This window comes from Cuculus canorus, chromosome 2 (assembly GCF_017976375.1).
Source record: "Cuculus canorus isolate bCucCan1 chromosome 2, bCucCan1.pri, whole genome shotgun sequence".
Lineage (NCBI taxonomy): Eukaryota > Metazoa > Chordata > Aves > Cuculiformes > Cuculidae > Cuculus > Cuculus canorus.
Window position 1 is genome coordinate 104360005 of NC_071402.1, and position 22723 is coordinate 104382727.

Below are 22723 nucleotides of genomic sequence, written 5' to 3' on the forward strand. Positions count from 1 at the left end.
TTTTCTATCTGCAATAACCTACAGTCCGAATCTTCGCAGGAGAAAAGACAAGGGGTCAGAGCCTGCCCACTTTCTCCTGTGCTTTTCCAGAAGTGAGTAGATTTTGGTTCCCAGAGAAAACAGAAATATAGAGAAATGCAAAGGAGGTTGGGTAAGGGATTTGAAGAGCTCTCGGGTAGATGGGTGATGATGCTGGAACCAGCAAAATGGACTGTAATTAGGGAGAGAAGAGGAGCAGTGCCAACATGGGTCTTATGGTGTAGGGTACTTGAGAAAATGTAGGGGCAGACTGGTGTGACTAACACATTGTGCACTCCTTTTGCATCAGTGGTGGTCAATACAGAGTTAACAGTAGCTTTGGCCATTTGATACTTTTTAGGATTAAACCAAGAAGGAAGGAGGTAAGCTTGTTTAGTGTTAAGCAGGCCCCTGCCTGGGTGCTCTTCCCCATTTTCTCTCAAAGTAATCTATTAGCACATCTCCAGAGAAAAATGACCCCAATCTAAAGATTAATAGAGCAGCGTGTAGACATTTCCAGTGATGTGTATGAAACTCAATTTTTTTGTCGCTGTATGCACCGAGGTGTCCTTTACCAGCAGATCTCTAGATCTTAAAAACTAGGCTGATTATTGAAGAGGGCAGCAGGCAATTTAAGGCACATGGTGTTTTCTTATGACAGATGCTTTGCTGTGAAAGTGCAGTAATTTATGTTGATAAATTGCGGCCATCAGAATGTCTAGATCACTTCATAGGGTGAATTTCTAAACATACATCTCTGGGGGTGGGAATTTGTTTGAGAGATTTGGGGGGAAGATAACTCCTTCATGTACCATTTATTGAAAAGTAGCACAGGACCTTCACATGTTCCTGAAATTGGCTCATTGTCACTAGGGTCAGATTAACCCAATTTTGGCTTAATGCGACAAGTAAAAAAACTTACTTCCTCCATAACCAAGCTGCAAGGAAAGAGGAAAAGACTACACAGTATCAAGACTGAGTAGTTTTTGAATGCTAGTTCTTTCTTCGGAAAGGTTTTTCGGTTTTGGAGTTCTGTGTGTCTGCCAGAACGTAAAGCCAGCTTGGCTCGAGCGAGTTATAGCTAAGTGAAGCAAGCCACCTTCGTTTAATCAAGAGACAAGAAAAATTACCATAATCATTGTAAGAAAAACTGCTTTGGGGAAAAGAGAGAGCAGTTTTCATACCATGTTATTATTGATGTGTCTTACTATTATTAAGGTTACAAATAGAGAGATTAATTTAAAAGTAGAAGGGCTTTGCTAGACTAAATTTTATCTTGTTTTTCTTGCTTTTTCAATCAAGAATTAAAGGCACTAGTGGGTCTAAATGTTGTTATCAGAGGTTACAATTTTCTCTGTCCTTTTTCCATCATGTTATATGGTTAGAGGTTTTCAAAGAAATCCTTTGGACTTTAATTCAGCACAACACAGGCTGGGTGCTAAGGTTTTTAGGATATCAATGACACGACTGTGTGGACTTAGCTTAAGCACATGATTTGGTACCTCTCTCAACTGTAGCCTGCAGAAAGGAACAGTAAACTAGACCAACTAGGTAAGGTCCAAATAAGGTATGAATTTCTCCTAAAGATGAGCATGCATGTGTCTTGAAATTTCAAATGCCTGAAGATTTGTACTGCTTGAACTTGATCTTTGAAAGGAATGGTAGTGAGTTCCGCTAGGTGATTTCAAAGCAGGAAATGCATTCAAAGTTTGACCTGTCATGACCCATCTTGACATGCAGATCTTTTGCAAACATGACCCTGGACTACGGCCTTCTATAAAGTGTGAGGGGTTTTCAGAGGGGCATACACTGAAATTAGTCCCACTGGCAATTAAGGGGTTTTGAGGAGAGGGTTTGATGTTTTAGGCTGTCATGATTCCTTGCAGAACTTATTAAAATAGCGATGTTAATGCTACATCAAACTGAGTGTGCAATAGCTTATGGTCTGATACTAGCAACTGTAAAAAGGTATGAATTTAATCATAAAACATCCAACATTTTATTCCTGTCCTGGAAGAAAAGGTTTCTGTGTTGACAGACAGACAACTGCTATGCATGTCATCTCCAAACCTTGTTTGCTATGACTTTGTTATACGGAGCTGCATGCACATATGCAACAGAAAGGAAACTATAGCATAACCTGTTTACTGATGGTGGTCGTTCCTTTAGGCTGAATGCAAGCATGGCGTATTCTTATAAGACGCTAGTAAAATTTTTATTTCCAAATAGCAATGAGTTGTGGTTTCCAGCATGTCTCCTGGAGCTCTGGAAGTGGGTATTTTACTCAGCACGAAGAATAAAAGCCAGTTGGGATTCATTCAAATAAGCTCTTTCCTCCTTGATGTATCTTAATATCTCTGGGTTTGCCACAAGTATCTTCACGTTGGTATAATTTCCCTTTTTGTTATTTTTTTTCCCCAAGACTTCAGCTTTCCAAGCTAGTGGTCCAGAACCTAACAATCTGCTGAAGATAAACTAAAATGGGATGTCTCTGCTGGGGATGTACCATCTCCTAAAGGAAAAAAGTGAGAGACTCCAGATTTTGAGTTCCTCATATTTTTAATGGAAGGAAGTTTCTCTGAATGTTACCTTTTGGTTTAATGTGAAAAAGGCTGATGGTATCGATTGCAGCTCTTTCTTTCTGTTTTCAGAACTGAGCTAAGAAAGCACAAAAGCAGTAGCACACTTTTGCCTGGTATATTGCAATGTAATTGCACTGTTCAATAAAAATTACAATTGGCTCCACAGCATAAGGCAGAAGGGAATAAGAAGCTGGCAGGCAAATTCTGGCTCCCCTTAAATGTAGGCATGGGGAGCATAGTGCGTATCAATGGAAGAGTAGATAGGACTAGGCCCCGGGGGTTATATTCTCATTACATTACCTGTTTACAGAATGTGAAGGGGGAGTAGACTGGCAGACTCCTGAACTTATTGACTACTTTCTATTTGGAGAAGAATAAGTTTTGAAGGAAAACATCCGGTAATCACTGAGGTACTATTTATATCATCATAAATGTGTGTCAACTTAACTGATTTTAATAATAATAATTATTATTATAAAAAACAGCAACTCTTATCTCCACCACTGTGCACGTACTGTGGTAATGAGGAATTTGCTTTATTTTTCCTTTTCCTTTCTGCTCCTTCACACAATGCCCTGACTTAGCTCATTTTCCCTCTCTTCTTCCCCCCCCAGCTGTCAATCACTGTCACATTACTTTGCATCCTATGCATCAAGAAGAGCAGCTTTTTCCATCAAGTAAGCCAATTCTAAAGCTGCTTTCCCAGAGGCTACACAGACTGTGCAAGCTGGAGGAGCTCAGGAAAGAGTAAACTGGACAATAACACAGGCTGCCAGAGCCGCTTCTGCCTGCCAATCTCTCATGCATGTATTCACACAGCGCTATATATAGGGCATGCCTCCAGGGCCAGAATCCTGTCTATCAGTTCAGGAGCAGACCTCCTATCCACACCATTAATCACAGTAGGGAAGAGGGAAATGGCTCATTACGCTACATCAATGATATTGTCCATTCTCTCCTCTACAAATTACAGGAGTTGTCTCAGTGTAGCATTCAGTATCCCCTGACTTTTGAAGTCCATGATCCAAGAGAGAGAACAAAACTTCTTAATAGGAATGTTTACCTGTGGGCAACAGAATATTGCCAGCAAACTGCATTTAGTGAGTTTAGAGTGCTATAGCAAGGCAAGCTTTCTAAGAGATGTTTTTTTCTACTGTTAAATCTTTGGTAGTAATACTTCCCTTTCTCAAAATGATAGATTTTAGGGACTTTATCTGTTCTACAGTATTGTTTTCAAGCCCCTTGGTACACTACCAGTATAGTTTGTGTGTACAACATTGGTAAGGCATCCTTTATGGCTGATTGATTTTAGGTTTGTTTGAGTAAGAGCTTTCTGCAGCATTCTGGCTTTCTTTAAAGATAGTCTGCTTTGCTGGAGAATCCTGTGACTATTTATGGGTCCCCTTTCAAAGGGCCATATAACCATGTTTTTGCTCAGAGTTTTTAGGCGTGACACCTTATTTCTCTCTTTTCTACTTATGTGTCTTTAAATGAGCCCTGTACCTCAAAATCTGTATCATCCAGGTTTCATGCTTGCACATGACATGACAAACTTCTTGCCATCTACGGACCTTATTGCTGCAGGGCTCATCTGTAATAGTTCAGCACAGACCTTACCAGGTTCTTCAGCTCTGCCTGGAAATATTTGTGTTTTACTTGGTGTTTCCTATACCCGCCTTCCAGTAAGGTTTAATCTCATGTCAAACTTTCTTCGTGGCTGATTTTAAGGATCACTGCAAAGTGCTTCCCTTGGTCTCATGAAGTATGCATTGTAGTGGGCATACATGATGTCTTATTTGGATGGGTCTTAAAACAAGCCTGCCTGGTTTTAGAAGAGCAGTGCTGCCTATTCCATAACAGAGGCGCCTTTTGATAGGTGACCATGCCTTAAATTACAAAATGGATATAATTGTTCAGTGTCACAAATCATGATCTTGAGTCCAAAACTTGCATGAAACATCTCGAGGTTTTGAGGGTTACCTCAGAGATACACTGGCCTTTTCCATATGGCTGGATGTTTTGTAGTAGTATACTCCTAAAGTTATGATATTAGAAGGAATATGTGCCTTTATCTGCATCTTCCAAGAAGTGAAATAGGGTTGTAGGTCTTGCTTGCTTTGAGACTTCTGCATTTGGTTCATTATGAGAAGTATCTACTCTGACTGGAATATCCCAGGATTAATCTTTAGATGTGTCAATATATTCTTGGGTACTTCTGCTTGCTTTGTAAGCGTGTAGACATTGGAGGTTTAGGTTTTATTATTTGGATGTTGTAGAACATTTAAGATAGTAGAGCACAGAAGAATTCAAATGAAAGGATTTGTAGCTATAATAAGTTTTTCCTGTGACCACTAGTTGTAAATACATCCGTCATGCACTATGCAACAGACTTCTTGAAATTGTTGGTAGGGAAACCCATAGCAGTAGTTAAAGGTGTGTTCATAATTTGGAAGTATTGTGTTCTTTATTATTGATCTGCTTTATTTGAAGTTAGAAATTCATGTTGTTGGAATTTTTTCAATCTTAAGCAAACATGCCTAAAGTAAGCTTCAAAACAACATAGGAAATTAACTCTTACACCTATGATTCTTCCCTCAGGGTAAAGAGATACTCACTCATACTCTTATTTTTTTTTTAACTGTACTTATTTACTTTTTGAACTTTTACATCACACCTCTAAAAAGTTGCATTAGACTACTGTAGAAGGCAGATTAATTGGAAACCTTTTGCAAAGCTATTTTTAATCCTTCAGATACTTTTAAGAAAGATACGAACTTAAGAGCAACTTAAGTTGCTATCATTGTTTTTAAAGTAATTCTTAGCAAAATTTGCTTTTCCTCCAAGATAATATTGTGTTTAGTAAAATTTTCCTATTTACAAAATAATAAAGTATTTCACATCTGGTGATTTGAAACAATTGGTCAGAATGTTAAAGTCTATGAAATTCTGCTAGGTATTGTACATTTTGTTAAATGACTATGAAACAAAGAGTGGAAAATGCAGAGAATACCAAATGGCCAGGATGGGAAAAGCAATGTCAAATAAGATCCAATCATATTTAATAAGTTTGCTTTTGAGTTCAAAATAAAATCCAGAAAGGTGGCATCCTTAGCCGTTGATAGGAATGTTTCTCCTACAATACCCTTCAGACACTGGTCATTAATGAGGAATGATGAATGTTTGGAGATGGCAGTAATTTCAGGCAAGATAAGTAACATCCTTGGCTATAAATCGGATTCACTTTATAGAGGCTCCTTATAGCCTAAAACAAAAAAGACTGTTTGAGGATATATTTCCTTACTTGGCAATTGCAGCCGTCATGGTCTTTCAGCCCCAAGTGCTAGAAATTAGTTGGTGTTGGCAGAAGTAGACAAGCTGTAATGTAGTTGCCTTAGTCTTTTTCACATGACTACTGGATTCGTAATTCTTTTTCCTTCCCACTACTTGCAGTGTGTTAGGGGTGGTTTATTGGTACGTTAAAAGCCAATGTCAAGTCCTCTGTACAGTGCAACTAGAGAGCCCACTGACATGCGTCACTGTTCCATGGCATGACTGTTGCAATCTATCTTGACCAACGTGTTTGGAAGTTGAACTACGTATAATCAATTGCACTCTTAAAACTTTAATGTCTTTGCATCATGTAGCACTACATTAGTTTAGTAATGCATTTGGCCTCTGCATTCAAGGGTCAAACGTTTACATCACCTGGCCTGGGCAATGCCTGAGATGGTGCTGCATGATTAATGCTGAAGCCTTTAATTCTGCTCAGCCCAGGCAGAAAGCATGGTCTAGGCTTGCTAAGATAGTATTCTCCAGAGAAGAAGCAGTGGGAGAGAACATCCCCCAAACCATTGAATTCTTAACAATCACAGCCCCTGAAGTGCTTGACATGTTTCTAGATCCAGAGGATGAACCACTAGCCTGCAAAAGCAGCAGGGGAGTGGGAAAAAAAGGCCTTTCAAAGGTCAGGAGGAGGAAGCGCAGCAACACGAAGAGCATTGTTTGTATTGGAAATCGTTACTTGAAATCAATCGAACTTTTCCGGAATGCACAACTAAAGAATCCCCAGTAGCTAGTTTTCCACTTGAATTAAGTCTTTGACGGTCGATGAGACTTAGGACTTGTCTTTAATGATGAATCTTTGGGTTTGTGGGCTTTTTTTTTTAATTTTGGGGACAAACTTAAAGAAGGTGTTTGTATTCAGCAGCATTGACAACAAACCTGAATCTTGCATCCTAGTAAAAGACTGCAAAAGCAAACACACAAAAACTTTAAATGAGCCATATGCACTGGTTTACTGATTCGTATACACGGCAGATTCCAGTCCCATGTCCTTCATGAAGCAAAGTGCTCTAACAGTGAGTGAAGTGGAAGAAGCAGCTACTGCTAGCTAAAATAGGCTTTGCTGTTTCGTAAGGTACATTTTTGTTGGAAATCCTTTTTAAAAGCTGACTTTGTAGCTTAGAAAGAAGGAAGATTGCAAAGACACAGTGGGCTGCACTATTTTAAAAATCCTTTATTTTTTGGAGGGCATGGAGAGCCATCTAATCCAATTGAGTGACTCTGAATTAAAAACAGCGTGGCGTGGCTTGCAGTCTCCTGTTGAATTCATGTTCTGTTTCAGGGGTGGCACAGATACACGTTGCTGGATTCCTCTGAGGGAGTTTAGAGGAGCTGCAGCTCCATGAATGTCAACAAATGTTGTAAGTTTACCATGGAAGTTTGAAGATAAATGGAATAGAATCAGTAAGCATCAGTAATGGCTTTATAATTGAAATAGTGTAGACGTTAGAGCTACATAGGGTGTTAGTAATCATATTAATTATTTGTTAGCAGAAAGACAGAGTAATAAAATTAAAAATCAAAAAGCTTAGTTGTTCACATGCAGATCTAGGGGGACATTTTGTAACAGAAATAATTGCTTTTGCTTCATCCTCAGGGTGATATTATCTGTGTCTAATTGTTTTTCCTGAAGAAAGCAGAGCAATCTAAAATTCTAAGTAATGCACAGCAATTGTAGGGGTGAAAATAACCACATTTTAGAAAGCTCTTGCAGCATCCTACCCCAATGCAGTTAAAAGAAGCAGTTCTGTTAGGAAGGGTAAAGATAAATGGAATTACTTTTCTATTAGAAGTATAATAGACTTTGTTAGTTAGTCACCTGTGCTCAGAATAGATCAGCTGTCACGGAGAGCAAGTAGATGAACATGTACCTTGTGAGCTGTCAGGAGCAGATCAGTGTGGGTTTTTTAAATAATAATTACCCACTTCCAGAGAAATGCTTTAGACAAAAGCACAGCTGCTTTATTGATGATGCCTTTTGTGCATAAGGATTAATATTCTAGTTTGTTCTTTTCATTTTTCCATGTAAATGTAATATCATATTTCCATAAAACTCTTTTAGGAAATGGTGCTGTTTGCTATTAAAGCTTGCATAATAAAATTATTTGTCAGGGATTTAATTTGCTCAAAGTCAGTTATTTGCAGTAAAGTGCTAGTAGCTGAGTGGGGCTGCTGCTTGCATTCAAGGCTGCTGATACCCTTGCCCTCCGAAAGCACTGTGCAAACAGCTGCTCTGGGATTCAGTGTGGCAGGGCACACAGAAGGCATCATCTTCTTCTGCACCCTGACCAGTGCTCAGATGTGACGGCAACCGTTTGCTTCCTCGTGGACCTCTTTAAGCACCAGATACATTATTCCAGCACAGTTTAATGTTCTGACAACTTGATTGGCATGAGCTTTGGCAGCTAGGAACTTGTGTAGAGTCTGCAGCACCCGGGGGCCATCCAGGAGACTGAACAGAGCAAGCGTGGGCTGGGTCAGTTCTGGTGGAGACTGGACTTGAGGAGAAGTGTTTAAATCTGCAATGTGTTGAACCTCTCACAAAGTTCAGAAGATCTGCTTTGGTCTTCGCTGTTGTAACATTGCACATTATGTACAGGCACCTTTGTTCTGCCACAAATATTGGTTCCAACCCGCAACCATTCAGCTGCTCTGCGTCCTGCCCCTACAAAACATGAAGTTGAAGTTAAGGACCAGAGCTTTACAGATCTTTTATAATTAATTTAATTTTGCACTGGAGCCCAGTGACAGAGCAAGTTGTGCGGCAGAATAGGACTCTGGATGTGGAGCTGACCTAGTGCTCACAGCAGTAATAAGGAGGAGAAACTAGCTTGCTTGTATTTATTTTTAAGGTCTGCCTAGGGACTGGCTTTAGATCAACTCCCTTAGGAAAACTGCATCCCCACCACAAAGAAGGGAAGCAGAGCAAATTTGATGGAAGACTTGATATTATGGACTCCTCCTATGCACTGATAAGCAGTAGAAGAAGTTGGTTGAGACCGATGTGCAGTGTTCATGGCAGCGTTGCTGTTCTGCTCTGTGGAGCAGATGAACAAGATCTCCATTTAACCCAAGCTGTGTAGGTATTTACTGACCAAATATCTATATACCTGTATTTCAGTTAAAGGTCCAGTTTGGATGTTACAGGAATAACTTGCATCTGCACATTTTTGCAAATGATGGGAAAAATGGTACCATACAGAAGCTGAAAGAATCTTAGGTGTTTTAAAATCCTCTATTGCTGCCTCTTCTTGGGAATTTATAAATCTAAATGTGACAGGGTTTATCATGATTCCGAGAAGCAGGAGCAAAAAATAATTAACTTTGTGTTCTCGTTAACTAATAACACGCTTTAAACCCCACTGAAGGATAGACAAGTTTCTGTGGAAGCATATTTATTTTTAATCTTTACATGAAGCGCTGGAAAATGACTGTAGCTAGAGGCAAGATGGTTGATCAGGGTCAGTCCTGGATCTGGTTGTGATGAAAAGCTTTCTAGTGCCAAGTTGTTCAAAGCCTAAGTACATGGACATAGTCTACTAGCCCTGAGATCTGGGTCAGGAAAAGATTGTCTCTTCTTCCTCTTCCCCCATCTCTCTTCCCTGTCTCCAACAGCCTGATGACAAGAAATGTATGGGGAATTTCACTCCTTTCTGCAGCACTGTGTGGTCATCTGCTAGGATGATTTGGATATCTTCCTCTAACAAGTTCAATGTATTTCACCGTTAGATGCATTGTATCAGCTTGGCAGCATAGCAGCTTTCAAAATAGCAAGTATTTTAAGGTTCTTTGCTGTCATGTCAAACCAGGTCTTCAGACCTACATGCCAAGACAGAATGCCATTGTTTTTAGCTAATCTTGGATTTCAGTGTTGTAACAGATTGCCATTCTCAGTTTTGTGTGACTAAGTAATGTCTCTAAAGCATGGCAGTGTAATAGGATGATGTGCACTCTGAGGCATCTTATGGATGTTTAGAACTAAGACAATTCATTAGCTGATGCATCTCAGCATTACTCTTGCCCCTTTTTCTCATGAGAATAGCATTCTTTATCTCACAACACGAAATAGAGACAGACTGAAATAGCAACAAGTTATTTTGTCTAGATTATATGCAAGATCTCTACAGTAGTGACTGTCAAACTGAAGCTTTATTTTATTTCTGCAGCTGTTTCTTTAGTGCTGTAAGACTATTATTAATATACCTGTCACTTGTACAGCCCCTCAGAGTTCTGAGTAGTTTAATAAACATTACACAAACTTAGCGGAAAGCATCAACAATTAAGTAAACACTCCACTTCTTACTGGCTAAAATAAATTCTTTAAATTACTTCATAACCCAGGTTTGCTTTTAGCTTAGTGAAACAGTCTTCTAGACCAGCTAGTTCCCCAACTTTCTCTATACTTACATTTTTGGTAAATCACTTCTGCTATAGTAGTATTGGTTCAGCTTTAGCACATCTAGACTGGAAAGGCACTACTGGAAATAGTATATAAAGTTTCCGTGTCAGACTTTCTGGTCCACTTGAAGTTAAGCAGCTAAAATGATTTGGAACAAATGCTGGGACATATCTTGTTAGTAGTGCTAAAATGCTGCCGTACAAACTTCCTGCAGTTCATGACTCTTGTTGATTTTGGTGAAGCAGTAATAGCAGCAGAGACATTAGTGTAGAAGGCGCTCTATTTCTTAGCATCATTTATATCAGCTTAGCATTTTAAATTGCCACTGAGCAGGTGATGTGACAGGAGGAGTTTGAGCTATTCTTACAGTATCATCATGATCACAAAGCTAGAAAAATATGTGGGAAAAAAATGTGGGCTGGGAATAAAAGTGAAAACTTCTGACATCCATTTGCATTTCTGAAGGCTTACCCAACACGAGTGGTTTCTATCCAGGGTAGAACACACAGTTCTGTTAACGTATTTTTCTCTCTTTTTAGATGAAATTGGTAGGCCTTCATAGCCAGTGCTTTTGTTATCACCTCTTGAATTCCCAACCATGTGAGGCCAGGCAGCCTGTGCTGCAGAGCCCCTGCCCAGAGTCTTTGCCAGCATCTGAACCGGTGGAATAACCACCTGGCTGGGCCTACTGGGTCCCCTTCACCCCGTATCATCTTGACGCTTTCATGAGCCTGCTCATACTAATCTGTTGAGACTACAAAACCATTGTTCTGTGCCACAAAATCAGGTACCAAAAATTACAATAGTTATAAAAATTGCTCAATGCAATCTCTCCTTATTCAAAACTCTTCTTGGCTCTAAAGGAATCCATGCCATGACCCATCCCCTGTCAGCAAACTAGGCAAGCCTTTATGGCACTTTTGTGTTGTGTCAGGATTGAAAATAGTTCATGTTTTGTTGTAAATTACTGTTATTTACAACTTCCAGTTTTGCAGTTTCCACTGCATAGGGATCAAGAATCCAATTTTAACTTTGTATACATCAGTGTAATTCAAGATCAACTCCAGTGAAGTCAGTCTAATCACAAGTGTAAAACTAGGAGGAATAAAAGAAAAATCGGGCTATAAACTATTTGGTTTATATTTTTAAATAGCAAAATTAATGCTGCTGTTCTGCAGACACAGGGTGACCTGCAAAGTACTAGCTCATGCATTACTAATGCATCTCCATTTAAATGCAGATTTTTGCTCCTAACACAGAACTTCAGGGAAATCCTCTCCAGATAAATTGTAATAGGATACCAAATGGTAATTCAGTATTTCACTTTATCTTGTGGTTCAGCTTATTGATCTTAATATTCTATCATTTTGATGAAGCATTTGCCTAAGGGGAAAAGGATTACATTCACTATAATAAAGCTTTTCATTAATAATTAATTATTTTGATATTCCAAACATCCATGCCAGCAGTGGCAATCTGCTTGTATTCCTGTGCCTATTTCTATTTTTGGTGGTGGAAATAGGCAAGGTGTGACTTTACATATTTCAGGAAGTAATTGAAACACACAGCTGAGAAAAGGAAGCATCGTATAGATATCATGATATCTTATATGGGACATGCTTATCATGACAGTGTTTTGTTCTCAGTCATTTGTGACTGACTTGGTGAAATCCCATGAAGTGGGGACCCTTGCACTATGCCACTGCATTCAAGGGCTTTCCAAAAGGTTTCCATTAGCCTAAATGTATTTGCAAACAGACATGTAGCATGAGTGTTCACCCGTTCTCACACCAATATCACTTCCTTCACTAAATCTTCTTCTGGTAAAGAAGGACTTGCACCTTGTAAACTCCTCTTCTAGCATGACCATTAGATACGGCAGTTAAATGCCTCTCAGCTTTCCGGATCCCACTGTGGTTTTGATATAGATGTAGGGATAACCAACCAGAGGGCCTGCTTGTCCAATAAAGTTTTTTAAGTTAATGACATAATTTGCTTTCACCATATATGATGCATTTAAGAAGAAACTTTTCTCTGTATGTGCCTCCATCAAGCCCTCTTTAAGTGCAGCTTAAAAAGTACAGGAGGCCTTGGTATAAGCTTTCTTCTGCTGCACTGAATTTACATATATCTCATAGTACATTGAAGTCGTAGGAATAATAAGTCTACTACATCATGAATACGGTTATTAAGAGGAGTAACTGGATAGTGAGAGTCAGTGTTTTTGCAGTGCCTAATACAAGACCAATCTAGTTATAATGAGAGTCCACGCTACTTGTTCCGTTTCCAGGCTGAAAGCGTGCAGTGCAAGAGTGAACATGTCACCCTCAGCACCGACAACAGAAATATAAAATTCCCAACCATGGTGGAGACACAGATATTGTAAGAGATTTTAAAATGCCCTTTTATGTTTAAGCTTTGTTGGCTGATTGTGTTTTTTTATATAGCTTGATTACTTATAGGGTGCATTTGGTTCCTATTTCCAAATGTTGTTCTGGCAACCACAGGAATATAAACTTTCAAAATCTTACATCTGAGATTAACATTTCCCACATAGCATCTTCAGAATTCTGTATCTAAAAAAAAAAATATATATCAAAAGATGAGCAATAAAATACTGGAAGTGGGCAGTTGCCAGGTTAATGTCCTTTGGGACAATTATAGGGCAAAGGTCCTTTGTCATATAATTTAGTCAGCAAAAGCGATATCTAAGAAATAATGATCTTTGTGATTATGCTCATTTGGTAAGCTCACCTATGAGCCATCGCATTTCTTCTCTAAATTATTTCCAATGTTCTTCAACTTTGACACGTTCAACCACCTGCTAAACGAAATAAAAACAGCTAGGAAAACATTCCTCCACCACCCCATCAAAATAAGCCCTGCCTTTGTTTAGGTCTGAATTAGTGATATAGTGCAAGCCATCAGACAGAAATAAGAATCTCTCATTACTGATAAGAACACAGGGCACACCATAAAAAGCTTTCTCTTAACAAATTTTGGTGCTATGGGTTTGGGTTTTTTTCCATTTTGGAGGGGTTCCCTCTCCCCCCTCAAAAAAAGGCAGGGATCGCATTTGCTTTTAGTTTTAAAAGTCCAGTCAGACTTCAAAACCCGCCACAGAGCTACTACCTAGTTACCTTCTCATGTATCCACTCATGACCATGGCTTTCCTTGGCCACCTCAGCTGAGTGCCGCTGGGACACGCTGACTTTAGATACGGAGACTAATGAAAAATAGCATAGCTCCACTGGAGGAGCTGGGTAGAGTGTTTTTCTCATCAACAGTCAATTCAGTAAACAGTTCAATTGGAACCAAAGTGCTAAGCAAAATTTCACAGGGTGGGGAGGGGAAATGTCTAATGCTGCTGGAAGTAAGGGTGTTGTTTTTTAATGAATCATTTCTGGTTTTATCCAAATCAGCTCTTGAAGGTTCTCATGAAAAATAAAAGACTACTGTTTGTCTAAAAGAAAATTTTCAGTGAACTAAAATTTTTTTAGAGAATTCTAAAATTCCTGGAGGTTTTGAGATTTAGATTTAAGAAAAGAAAACAAACACAAAGTGGAATTCTTTATTAAAATAATTTTTGCTAGCCATCAAAACTATAAATATTAAATATGAGAAAATAGAAAGCTCATTTTCTTTGGAATGCACTTCAGAAAAATAATCTCAATAGCAAGAATGGAGGGGGGTTGTGATAGGCTTTTTCACAAGGCATAAGCTCTTGCTAAGACTTAACAAATAAGACTGAAAGCCATTTGAAAAAAAAGGAATGGAATAGGTATGAACTGATAAAACTTCTCACTACTTTGACCTTGTAAACCTTGTGTCATAACGCCTGACACAGCAGGAAGCTTTCCTACAAGCAGTAGGTACGTACATCCTCTGATTTCCTTTACTGGCTTAAACCTAGTTTTGCACTTTAATTACTGATCATTTATTGAATGCAAAACATGCATTTTTAATTATGTTAGTTGAAATGTTGGCTGGTTGTGAAACCAAGTACTTGGAATAAGTCCATTTGAGCCACGTGAATCAGCAGTACTGTTTCATAGTCTGCCTTTTTTTCACTTCAGAATTTCAAACTGTGATCCTTGCACAGAAGAAAATCAGAGGAAGATAAAAGGCTCCACCTAGTGGGCAAGAACTTTTTATTGGGGGGGGGGGAAGGCAAGATTTTAACTTAATTTTATGCATGAAGAAATACTGCTTTAGATTATGTTTCATTAAACTGCCATGTTGTTCTTAATTCTTGCCTTCTACAGAGCCCTCATTTCATATGCAAAGCTGAAACATTAAGAATTATTCTGAGTGTCTTGAGCAAAAAGCAATAAATGATACTGAGTGGGTTTATACAGAAGAAGAGTTGATCCATAAAGTCCTTCCTCTCTCTGCTACAAGCTTCACAATATAGTAACCAAAAATGGGTAATTTGTGCATCAACAAATATTTTAAACAATTGTAAAGTTCTTTCTTACTTAAAACTGACTGGAAAGATCTGTAACTTGACCATAACACTTACTGGAAGGCTGTTGTGGGAGAACTTGTACACAGAGTACTCTGCCCGTGTGTTCATTAAATAAGCTGTTTAACTGCAAAGAGCGAAAACTGGGTTCTCTGGCAACTCCACCCAGTGCATCAGTTTCTGGCAAGACATAACCCCATCGGCCTCTGCTGACAACATTCATTCCGGCATTTGTCTGGAAGCCTACCTAGTACTGTTGTGTGTCCAAAATCATTCTGATAGAATCCAGCACCTTTATTTTCGATATATTATTGATCAAGTACAGTACTTTCTTCTATTTCCTCCTCGTTAAACTTCCACACTGCATTGCAGTTATGCTCCAAGCTCCCGAGAGATTCATATGGCTGGGCTCTTCAGTTTAAAGCAGTAGTGAAACTCAGGTCTTACTCTCATTCCAACCAAAGACAACTAGCAGCTGGAACCTTCTTTTCAGCTCATTTCAGGCTAATAACAAGAGTGGGAACAGGAAAAAGGAGCAGCAAACGCAGATGTGGCAGAAAAGACACTGACCCACACTATCTGTCCTGCCTTATGTCAGCCTGTCTCTCAATTTCAAGCCACAGAGCTTGGCAAGATCAGTTCCTCCTGTGCAGCTTCCAGAAATGGGTAGACAGTGTAACATGCACTGTAATAAATCATTACTACACCTAAGTTTACTATAGCCCATGTTCACTTCTACAATTGGAATATTTGTCTCCTGTGCCAAATCACGAAATAGAGCTTAATGTGTTGGTTTGCACACCTCTCCATCACTGGAACATCTCCATTTGCCATGGGCTACTTAAGAGCAAATCCAGAGGATTCATCCTTCAGTATTAATACACAATTTGGAAATTCTGACAGGCCACACAGACTTGCTGCTCTGCCTGAGCAAATCTCCACAGCTGCAGCCTTCCATGTTACCTTCCATGGAAACGTAACTCTGTGGCAGCAGTGAACAAGAGCTGTCACTTGGGTTCTTTAACAGTAAAACTAAGTACAGTCTTGGAGTTCTTACTCTGAACCTTTATGAGAACAAGAATTAATACAGAACTGACTGGTCTTAAGAGTGCCTTTGGGATAGTTAGCAAAATGTAAGCAATGCTATCTCCAAAAGAGAGGAAATGGAACATTAAACTGCATATTTTGGTTTGGGGGCAGCTTTTATCTTTGGCCTATGCTTGTAGGAAGTCTATATAACCCATAAAATGCATCAGCAAAAACAATACAGAACAGTTGTTTAAAACTTCGTGGACATTCCAAATTTATCACTACAATTGCACCGTTAAGCTCTCCTAGAATTGACATTAGCTGTTTGTTACAGCAGTGCCACTTGGTTTCTAAAGCATGTGGACACCTGCCTCACTAGGCATGTGATAGAAGGTGCAAGTCAGTTGCTTCAAAGCAAAAGTTGTTAAATAATACCACTTTCAACTGCTGGTCTTTGCTCTAGAACCGTTCACACTTTAAAAGGTTATAGGCTTGCTGCTAAGCTAAACCAAATCCCATGTTTAGAACTACAGTAAGATCCTCTGTCTTGGTTTACTTTCAGTATCTTTCTAGCACTGGTACTTGAGCTGATGCTAATGACGTACAAATTTCCAGATGTGAAACTCTGGGGGACATTCAACAATCTGCTTGCATGTTAATGTGCTGTAAACTCAAAAGGCTAATTTGGGAAGTAAGTATTAATTCATTTCCTCTACAGGTCATTGGACAGTCTCATAAAAGCCTTCTAATTAATATTTAACAGAGCTATTTTAGATGTTGTTTATTTGGGTTAAATTTACTCAGCTTATTTTTCCTTCTTTGCAGGAGCAGCAGTCTTTAGAACAATAAATGCACATTGATGCATTTGTTTCAAGAGTATCACTAAGCCTCTTACTTATTTTTCATAGCTAACCAGGTGCTGAAGTTTGGAACCCTTGTCAGTACTTCCAACACCTATGATGACTCCGGGATTGTGACCATCGAGACTGACAAGCCTTTGCTGTGGACAATGGCTATCAAAGGATAAGATGAGCTACAGCTGCCTTTTCTGGTCTGACTCAACTGAAGTGACTGCAAAATTTTACTGAATTGAGACAGTAAAGCTGTTCTGAAAGATATAAGCAGGCAGTGGTTTATATGTACTGAATGGAAAATAAGTTTGAAATAAAAGTCACTTGAGATGAAATCAAGATTATTAGCCCTGAGTATTGCATTCTGGTACCTCATACTACTTAATCAGAAGACGCACGAGCTGCCACCCAATACAATCACAAACAAGTGAATGTTAAAAAAATCCTTCTTATTTCTGCTTACTTCAGATTATTTTTACAAAGCATTTTACTCTTGCTTTTAATATTTTACTTTACTACTTTTTCCCCTTCTGCCAAAAGGAAATCTAGTACATAGTTGCACATACTGTAACTATATTAGAAGGTGATAGCACTAAGAGGAGTTAATCTCATTTTTCTGTCCTGGATTGTGACATAAGTGCTGGTCAAGATTTCTCCAGAAAAGTAATAAATGAACTTTTCTGCTTAGGAAGTAAGTTTGTGTACTGAAAGATCTTTAGGTTTGCTGTAATATCAGTATTTCCCAGCATTAAGTGCTTTGAAAATCTGTAATAGAAGTAGAGTTTTAAGTTTTGCAAATACCAAATGCTTACATTTGGAAGGAAATACAAACTTCTTAAACTCGATTAGAAGAGGAAGAGCACTGCATCTACTAGTTTCTGCAAGGTTAGTTTTTAAAATCAAAACATTGACTAATTTAATAATGTAAACTTCCAGGTCAACAAATGCAGAGCTGTTTATAATTCTTTGGGCAGTTCTCTTACAGAACCAATATCCAAAATGGCTGTATATCCTATCCAACAGTGTGAGCAAGTTGTTGATTCACTGAAGGAGTGCTTAGTATCTCTGACAACTAAATTAATCTTAAACTGTACATCTCAGTAACCAAGTCTTGCTTCCCTTAATTACGCCATCAGAATAAGGACTGGCAATGCAAGTTCTTTATTTGATGGAAGTTTCCTTACCAGTAAACTACATAAAACCTAACAGGATTTCCAAATGCAGATGGGAATTAAGGGTAATGATTGTGATTCCAGAAATTAGTGACAAGAATTCCAGCTGACAGACTTCTGAATTGCTGTTTGAGGGGATACAGTAATGCCGTTTTCTTGCTCTCTTGCTTTTGCTGGAACAACACTGTTTACTAAGCAGTAAATTAAGCATTGGAATAGCTTCTGAGGAGAGGAGTACAGTTGTCACCATTGCAGGTTTTCAATATCCAACTGGATAGAGCCTTAAGTAACCTTGTCAGAATGCAACACAGACCCAGTTTTAAGCAGGAGGTTGGACTAGAGACCTGCCAAGGTTCCTTCCTACCTGAATGATTCTATTAGGGTTGAAAGAAGTAGCAAACCAAACAAAACCAAACAAAACACACACTCTAGTACTACTACAAAAATACCTGTAAGGTATGCAGGTATTCTTGCATACACTATAAAAGAGGAATAACATGACAAGAATGTTTGAAAACCCAAACTGAGCTCATTTAATAGTAAACAAGTTAAAGCAATGAAATCTTTGCAGCAACTGTCACATCGTCTTGTTCTTGGTGATGAATGTTCAGCCGCCTCTGTTGAGAGAACAAAGTAATCAGTTTCAACTAATCAATGGTGATCAAGTGATCCCATCTGAAGTCTAATTTATTCTCCCAAAGCTGCCTTGTTAGGACAACTTTACTACCACTACAGCTTATCTCCTATTTTCAAACATTTCTCCTTGCGTAGCGGACTACTCTTACAGGAATAAGCAAACCACATAACACAGTCATGGGATAGTATTTAACCTGTTCCAGTGCTGGAAAAGGGAGAATCTGAGGAATTTTAACTGGTAGTATTAATATGTCAGCACCATGGCTGCCATGAACCTTAAGTTTTTCATGCTGCAACATTCATTCTAAGAGGTATTTTACAGCATGAAATTACACGTAAAACAAAATTGCAAACAGATCTAGCACTCAGTATATGAAACAAGACAAACTCTGTTCTGTGCCCTGTCATCTTCCAGCAAAGTCATTCAGTTTTTTTCTAACTTACCATCCATGCATTTTCTTTGGATACTCAAATTTTAAAATGGAAACAGTTAGACTACGCAAAACCCAAATAAGGTAAATGTTCTATGCTCAATAAAAACCTGATACTCTATGTATCTAATTTTGCAGATGCTAAATTAGCAACTTACTTCTTGATCGAGTCAGTCAAGTAATACCTGTCATACTACACCAACATGTGAAAAGCTCAGATGCCAAAGCCACATGGATCCTGTAGGGCTCACTAACATCCTCTGTTTAAAACTGAATGAATGCAAAATTTACTGATATTGAAGGTCAGATTTACTTACACAATGATATTGTTGATTGGGATATGAATCAATTTGACAAAGAAACCAATAAATCCCATTATCGCAAAGCCTATTGCTGTTGCCATCGCAATCTTCTGGAACTCTGCAAAAACAATCAAACAAAAACTTAGTCTAGGAAGCCTCATGTATGGCATAAAGGAGGTGTACACTACAGATGTGCACTGCATTTTTCCTCTTCAGAAAGCAGTAAGAAGTTCAAAAGTAGACTGCACTGATGTTCAGAAACAAACCCACTTTTTCAGAAGACAGATAAGTTTTTAAGAGAGAAGATGCTGCTTTCCACAAAGCATGGCCAATCTTAATATTTTTAAATAATAAGCAGAATCAGAAATACAATGCACAGCAATCTATGGAATATTCCATTACACTTCCTTCATATCCCCACAAACCCTGCAAATAATCCCCAATACAGTATGAAAAATGGAAAAGCTGCATTTATGTCTGTCGTAGAAAGACAGCATCTTAAGTCCTTGTGAAAACTGAGTACTTAAGTGACAGTCTCAATTATTTTAAGACAGCAACCACGAAGTCTACTAAGAAGGTCAACACCGTGCCAGTCTGACAGTGAAGTTTCTTACTGATCGCAAAAGATTTCATTAAAGTTCATCCTGAGCATGTAAATAAAGCATCATAACTATGACCAGTAAGGACAACCAGTTGCATTCTGGTTATAGTTATAGCTTCTCTCTAATGCCTTTGAGAAAGTCCAGAACCTTCTCTTCTATACTTCCAGCAACAGTTTTTCCTGTCCCCATCAGGCAGCTAATGACAACTGTGAAGTACTGAATGAGTACTGCAAAAAAGCAATCCTAACTCCTTTTGAGTCTCCCAAAATGAAATGTGTCCTCCAAGATCATGGAACAGTTTCCTCTAGAATTTCGCCCAAGTTGACCGCAATAAGTCAAACTTGACCACTGCATTTGTCTTTTCAAAAAGCATGCAACTTCTTCTCAGATGAGTTTACCTACAACATGAAAATTACTTGCCTGTTGCAAAATGGCTAATTTCAGCTACTTAAAATATTTCATAAGGTGAGTTTTAATACCACTCAAACACTTACATACATACCAGATAAGGACACATTCAAGTCTATTACACCCAGAGCTGTAAACCTATTACCAACTGGACAACTACTCAAGTTTAAAATTCATATTGGGGGCTAAGAAACATTCACAACAACTGAATCAACAGAAGTGATGTATGGAAAGATAGACAGTAAGACGCAAGATGAAATAAGGATTGTGTTCTGCGTGCTTTACCTTTCCTGTCAGGCTTGGTGCATCTTTTAACAAGTCGTATGGAGTCTTTCACAAACTGACGGCTGGGTTCCACGAATTGCATTACCTGATCCATGATTACCTGCAAAGAGGAATGTACTTAGTATTGGTGGTTCTACATATAAAGAGAGAATCTTTAAATTACAGAAGTAGGAGCTGTTATCTACAAAATTTGTAAAGACCTTAAATAACTTTAAATGTCATACTCCAGCCTAACTGGACGATACTTCCACTTTGTACATTCTCCCCCTCTGCTCTTGTGAGACCTCAGTTAGACTACTGGGTTCAGTTTTGAAGTCTTCAGCACAGGAAGGACACAGATCTGTTAGAGAAGGTCAGAGGAGGCCATGAAGATGATCAGTGGGCTGGAGCACCTCTGCTATGAGGACAGGCTGAGAGACTTGAGGTTGCTGGGCCTGGAGAAGAGAAAGCTCCGGGGAGACCTTAGAGCAGCTTCCAGTACTTAAAGGGATCTACAGGAAAGCTATGGAGGGGCTTTTCATCAGGGAGTGCAGGGATAGGATGAGGGGATGATTTTAAACTGAAAGAAGAAAGATTTAGAGTAGATCTTGGGAAGAAATGTTTTCATAGAATCACTAGGTTGGAAAAGACCTCTTGGATCATCAAGTCCAACCATTCCTATCTGCCACTAAACCATGTCCCTGAGCACCTTGTCTACCCGTCTTTTAAATATCTCCAGGGATGGTGACTCAACCACCTCCCTGGGCAGCCTCTGCCAGCACCCGATGACCCTTTCTGTGAAAATTTTTTTCCTGATGTCCAGTCTGAACCTCCCCTGGTGCAGCCTGAAGCCATTCCCCCTTCTCTTGTTCCCTGTCACTTGGGAGAAGGGGCCAGCTCCCTCCTCTCTACAACCTCCTTTCAGGTAGTTACAGAGAGCAATAAGGTCTCCCCTCAGCCTCCTCTTCTCAAGGCTAAACAACCCCAGTTCCCTCAGCCTCCTCCTCATAGGACTTGTTCTCCAGCCCCTTCACCAGTTTTGTTGCTCTTCTCTGGACACGCTCCAGAGCCTCAGCATCCTTCTTGTAGTGAGGGGCCCAAAACTGAACACAGTACTCAAGGCGCAGTCACACCAGTGCCGAGTACAGAGGGAGAATAACCTCCCTGGACCTGCTGGCCAAGATGCCATTGGCCTTCTTGGCCACCTGGGCACACTGCTGGCTCATCTTCACTCAGCTGTCAATCAACACCCCCAGGTCCTTCTCCTCCAGGCAGCTTTCTAGCCAGACTTCTCCTAGTCTTTTGCACTACACGGGGTTGTTGTGCCTCAAGTGCAGGACCCGGCATTTGGCCTTGTTAAACTTCATGCCATTGGCCTCAGCCCATGGATCCAATCTGTTCAGATCCTTCCGCAGAGCCTGTGAGGGCGGTGAGGCACTGGCACAGGTTGCCCAGGGAAGCAGTGGCTGCCCCATCCCTGGAGGCTTTCAAGGCCAGGCTGGATGAGGCTTTGAGTCCCTGATCCAGTGAGAGATGTCCCTGCCCACGGCCGCGGTTGGAACTGGATGGGTTTTAAGGTCCCTCCCGAAGCAAACCATCCTATGCCTCCCCTTCCCCTCCCTCCTCGCCCCCCGCGCCGCCATTACCGGTTGTGCCGCCCCGAAGGACACGTCGCCGAGAACTGGGGGGGCGGGAACAGCAAATCGCGCGCGCGCGGTCACGCCCCTTCCCGGCGGGCCCCGAGGGGGGCGGGGCGGGGGAGGCGATGGGGGTGGGCTTTTGTGTGTCTCTTTTTGTTTTGGTTTCATTCCATCTTTTCTTCTTTCTTTGTCTTTCTTTCTCTCTGTCTTTCTGTCTTCAATCTGTTTATCTCTGGCTTCTTCCCCCCTTCTTCTCCTTTTTCCTCCCTTCCTCTCCTTTTCCCTCCCTTCCTCTCCTTTCCCCCTTTTCCCCCGTCCTCCCTTTTCCCCTTCCCCTCTTTTTCCCCTACCTTTCTTCCCCCTTTCTCTCTTCTTCCCCTTCCCCTCTTCTTCCCCCTCCTCTCTTCTTCCCCCTTCCTCTCTTCTTCCCCTTCCTCTCTTCTTCCCCTTCCTCTCTTCTTCCCCTTCCTTTCCTCTTCCCCTTCCTTTCTTCCCCCTTCCTTTCCTCTTCCCCTTCCTTTCTTCTTCCCCCTTCCTTTCTTCCTGCCCTCCTCTCTTCCCCCTCCTCTCTTCCCCCTTCTT

The 22723-nt window shown here is 40.0% G+C and overlaps 2 protein-coding genes across 4 annotated transcripts in view; one reads left to right on the forward strand and one right to left on the reverse strand.

Annotated features, from left to right (window-relative positions):
- The window catches only part of TPK1 (thiamin pyrophosphokinase 1), a 303110-nt gene extending 284879 nt beyond the window's left edge, over positions 1-18231 (forward strand). For all 3 annotated transcript variants that reach the window (XM_054059844.1, XM_054059842.1, XM_054059843.1), the window contains one exon: positions 16744-18231. In XM_054059844.1, coding sequence (XP_053915819.1) covers positions 16744-16862 — 119 coding nt within the window. In that variant the 3' untranslated portion in view covers positions 16863-18231. The remainder of the gene's footprint in view (positions 1-16743) is intronic.
- A 136-nt stretch (positions 18232-18367) lies between these two features.
- On the reverse strand, positions 18368-22239 carry SEC61G (SEC61 translocon subunit gamma). Its single transcript, XM_054059846.1, has 4 exons — positions 22148-22239; positions 20523-20622; positions 19243-19345; positions 18368-18475 (listed from the first exon to the last, which is right to left on the reverse strand). Exons 2-4 carry the CDS (start codon positions 20614-20616, stop codon positions 18466-18468), a joined length of 207 nt encoding a protein of 68 aa, XP_053915821.1. The 5' UTR covers positions 20617-20622; positions 22148-22239; the 3' UTR covers positions 18368-18465.
- Positions 22240-22723: the final 484 nt, after the last annotated feature.

Bases quoted from the DNA above. Each gene is read 5' to 3' on its own strand.
- SEC61G (XM_054059846.1), bottom strand. From the start codon at position 20,616: ATGGATCAGGTAATGCAATTCGTGGAACCCAGCCGTCAGTTTGTGAAA. The intron at 19,346-20,522 runs GTAAAGCACGCA...TTGTTTTTGCAG, and splicing joins CACCAAGCCTGACAGGAAAG to AGTTCCAGAAGATTGCGATG.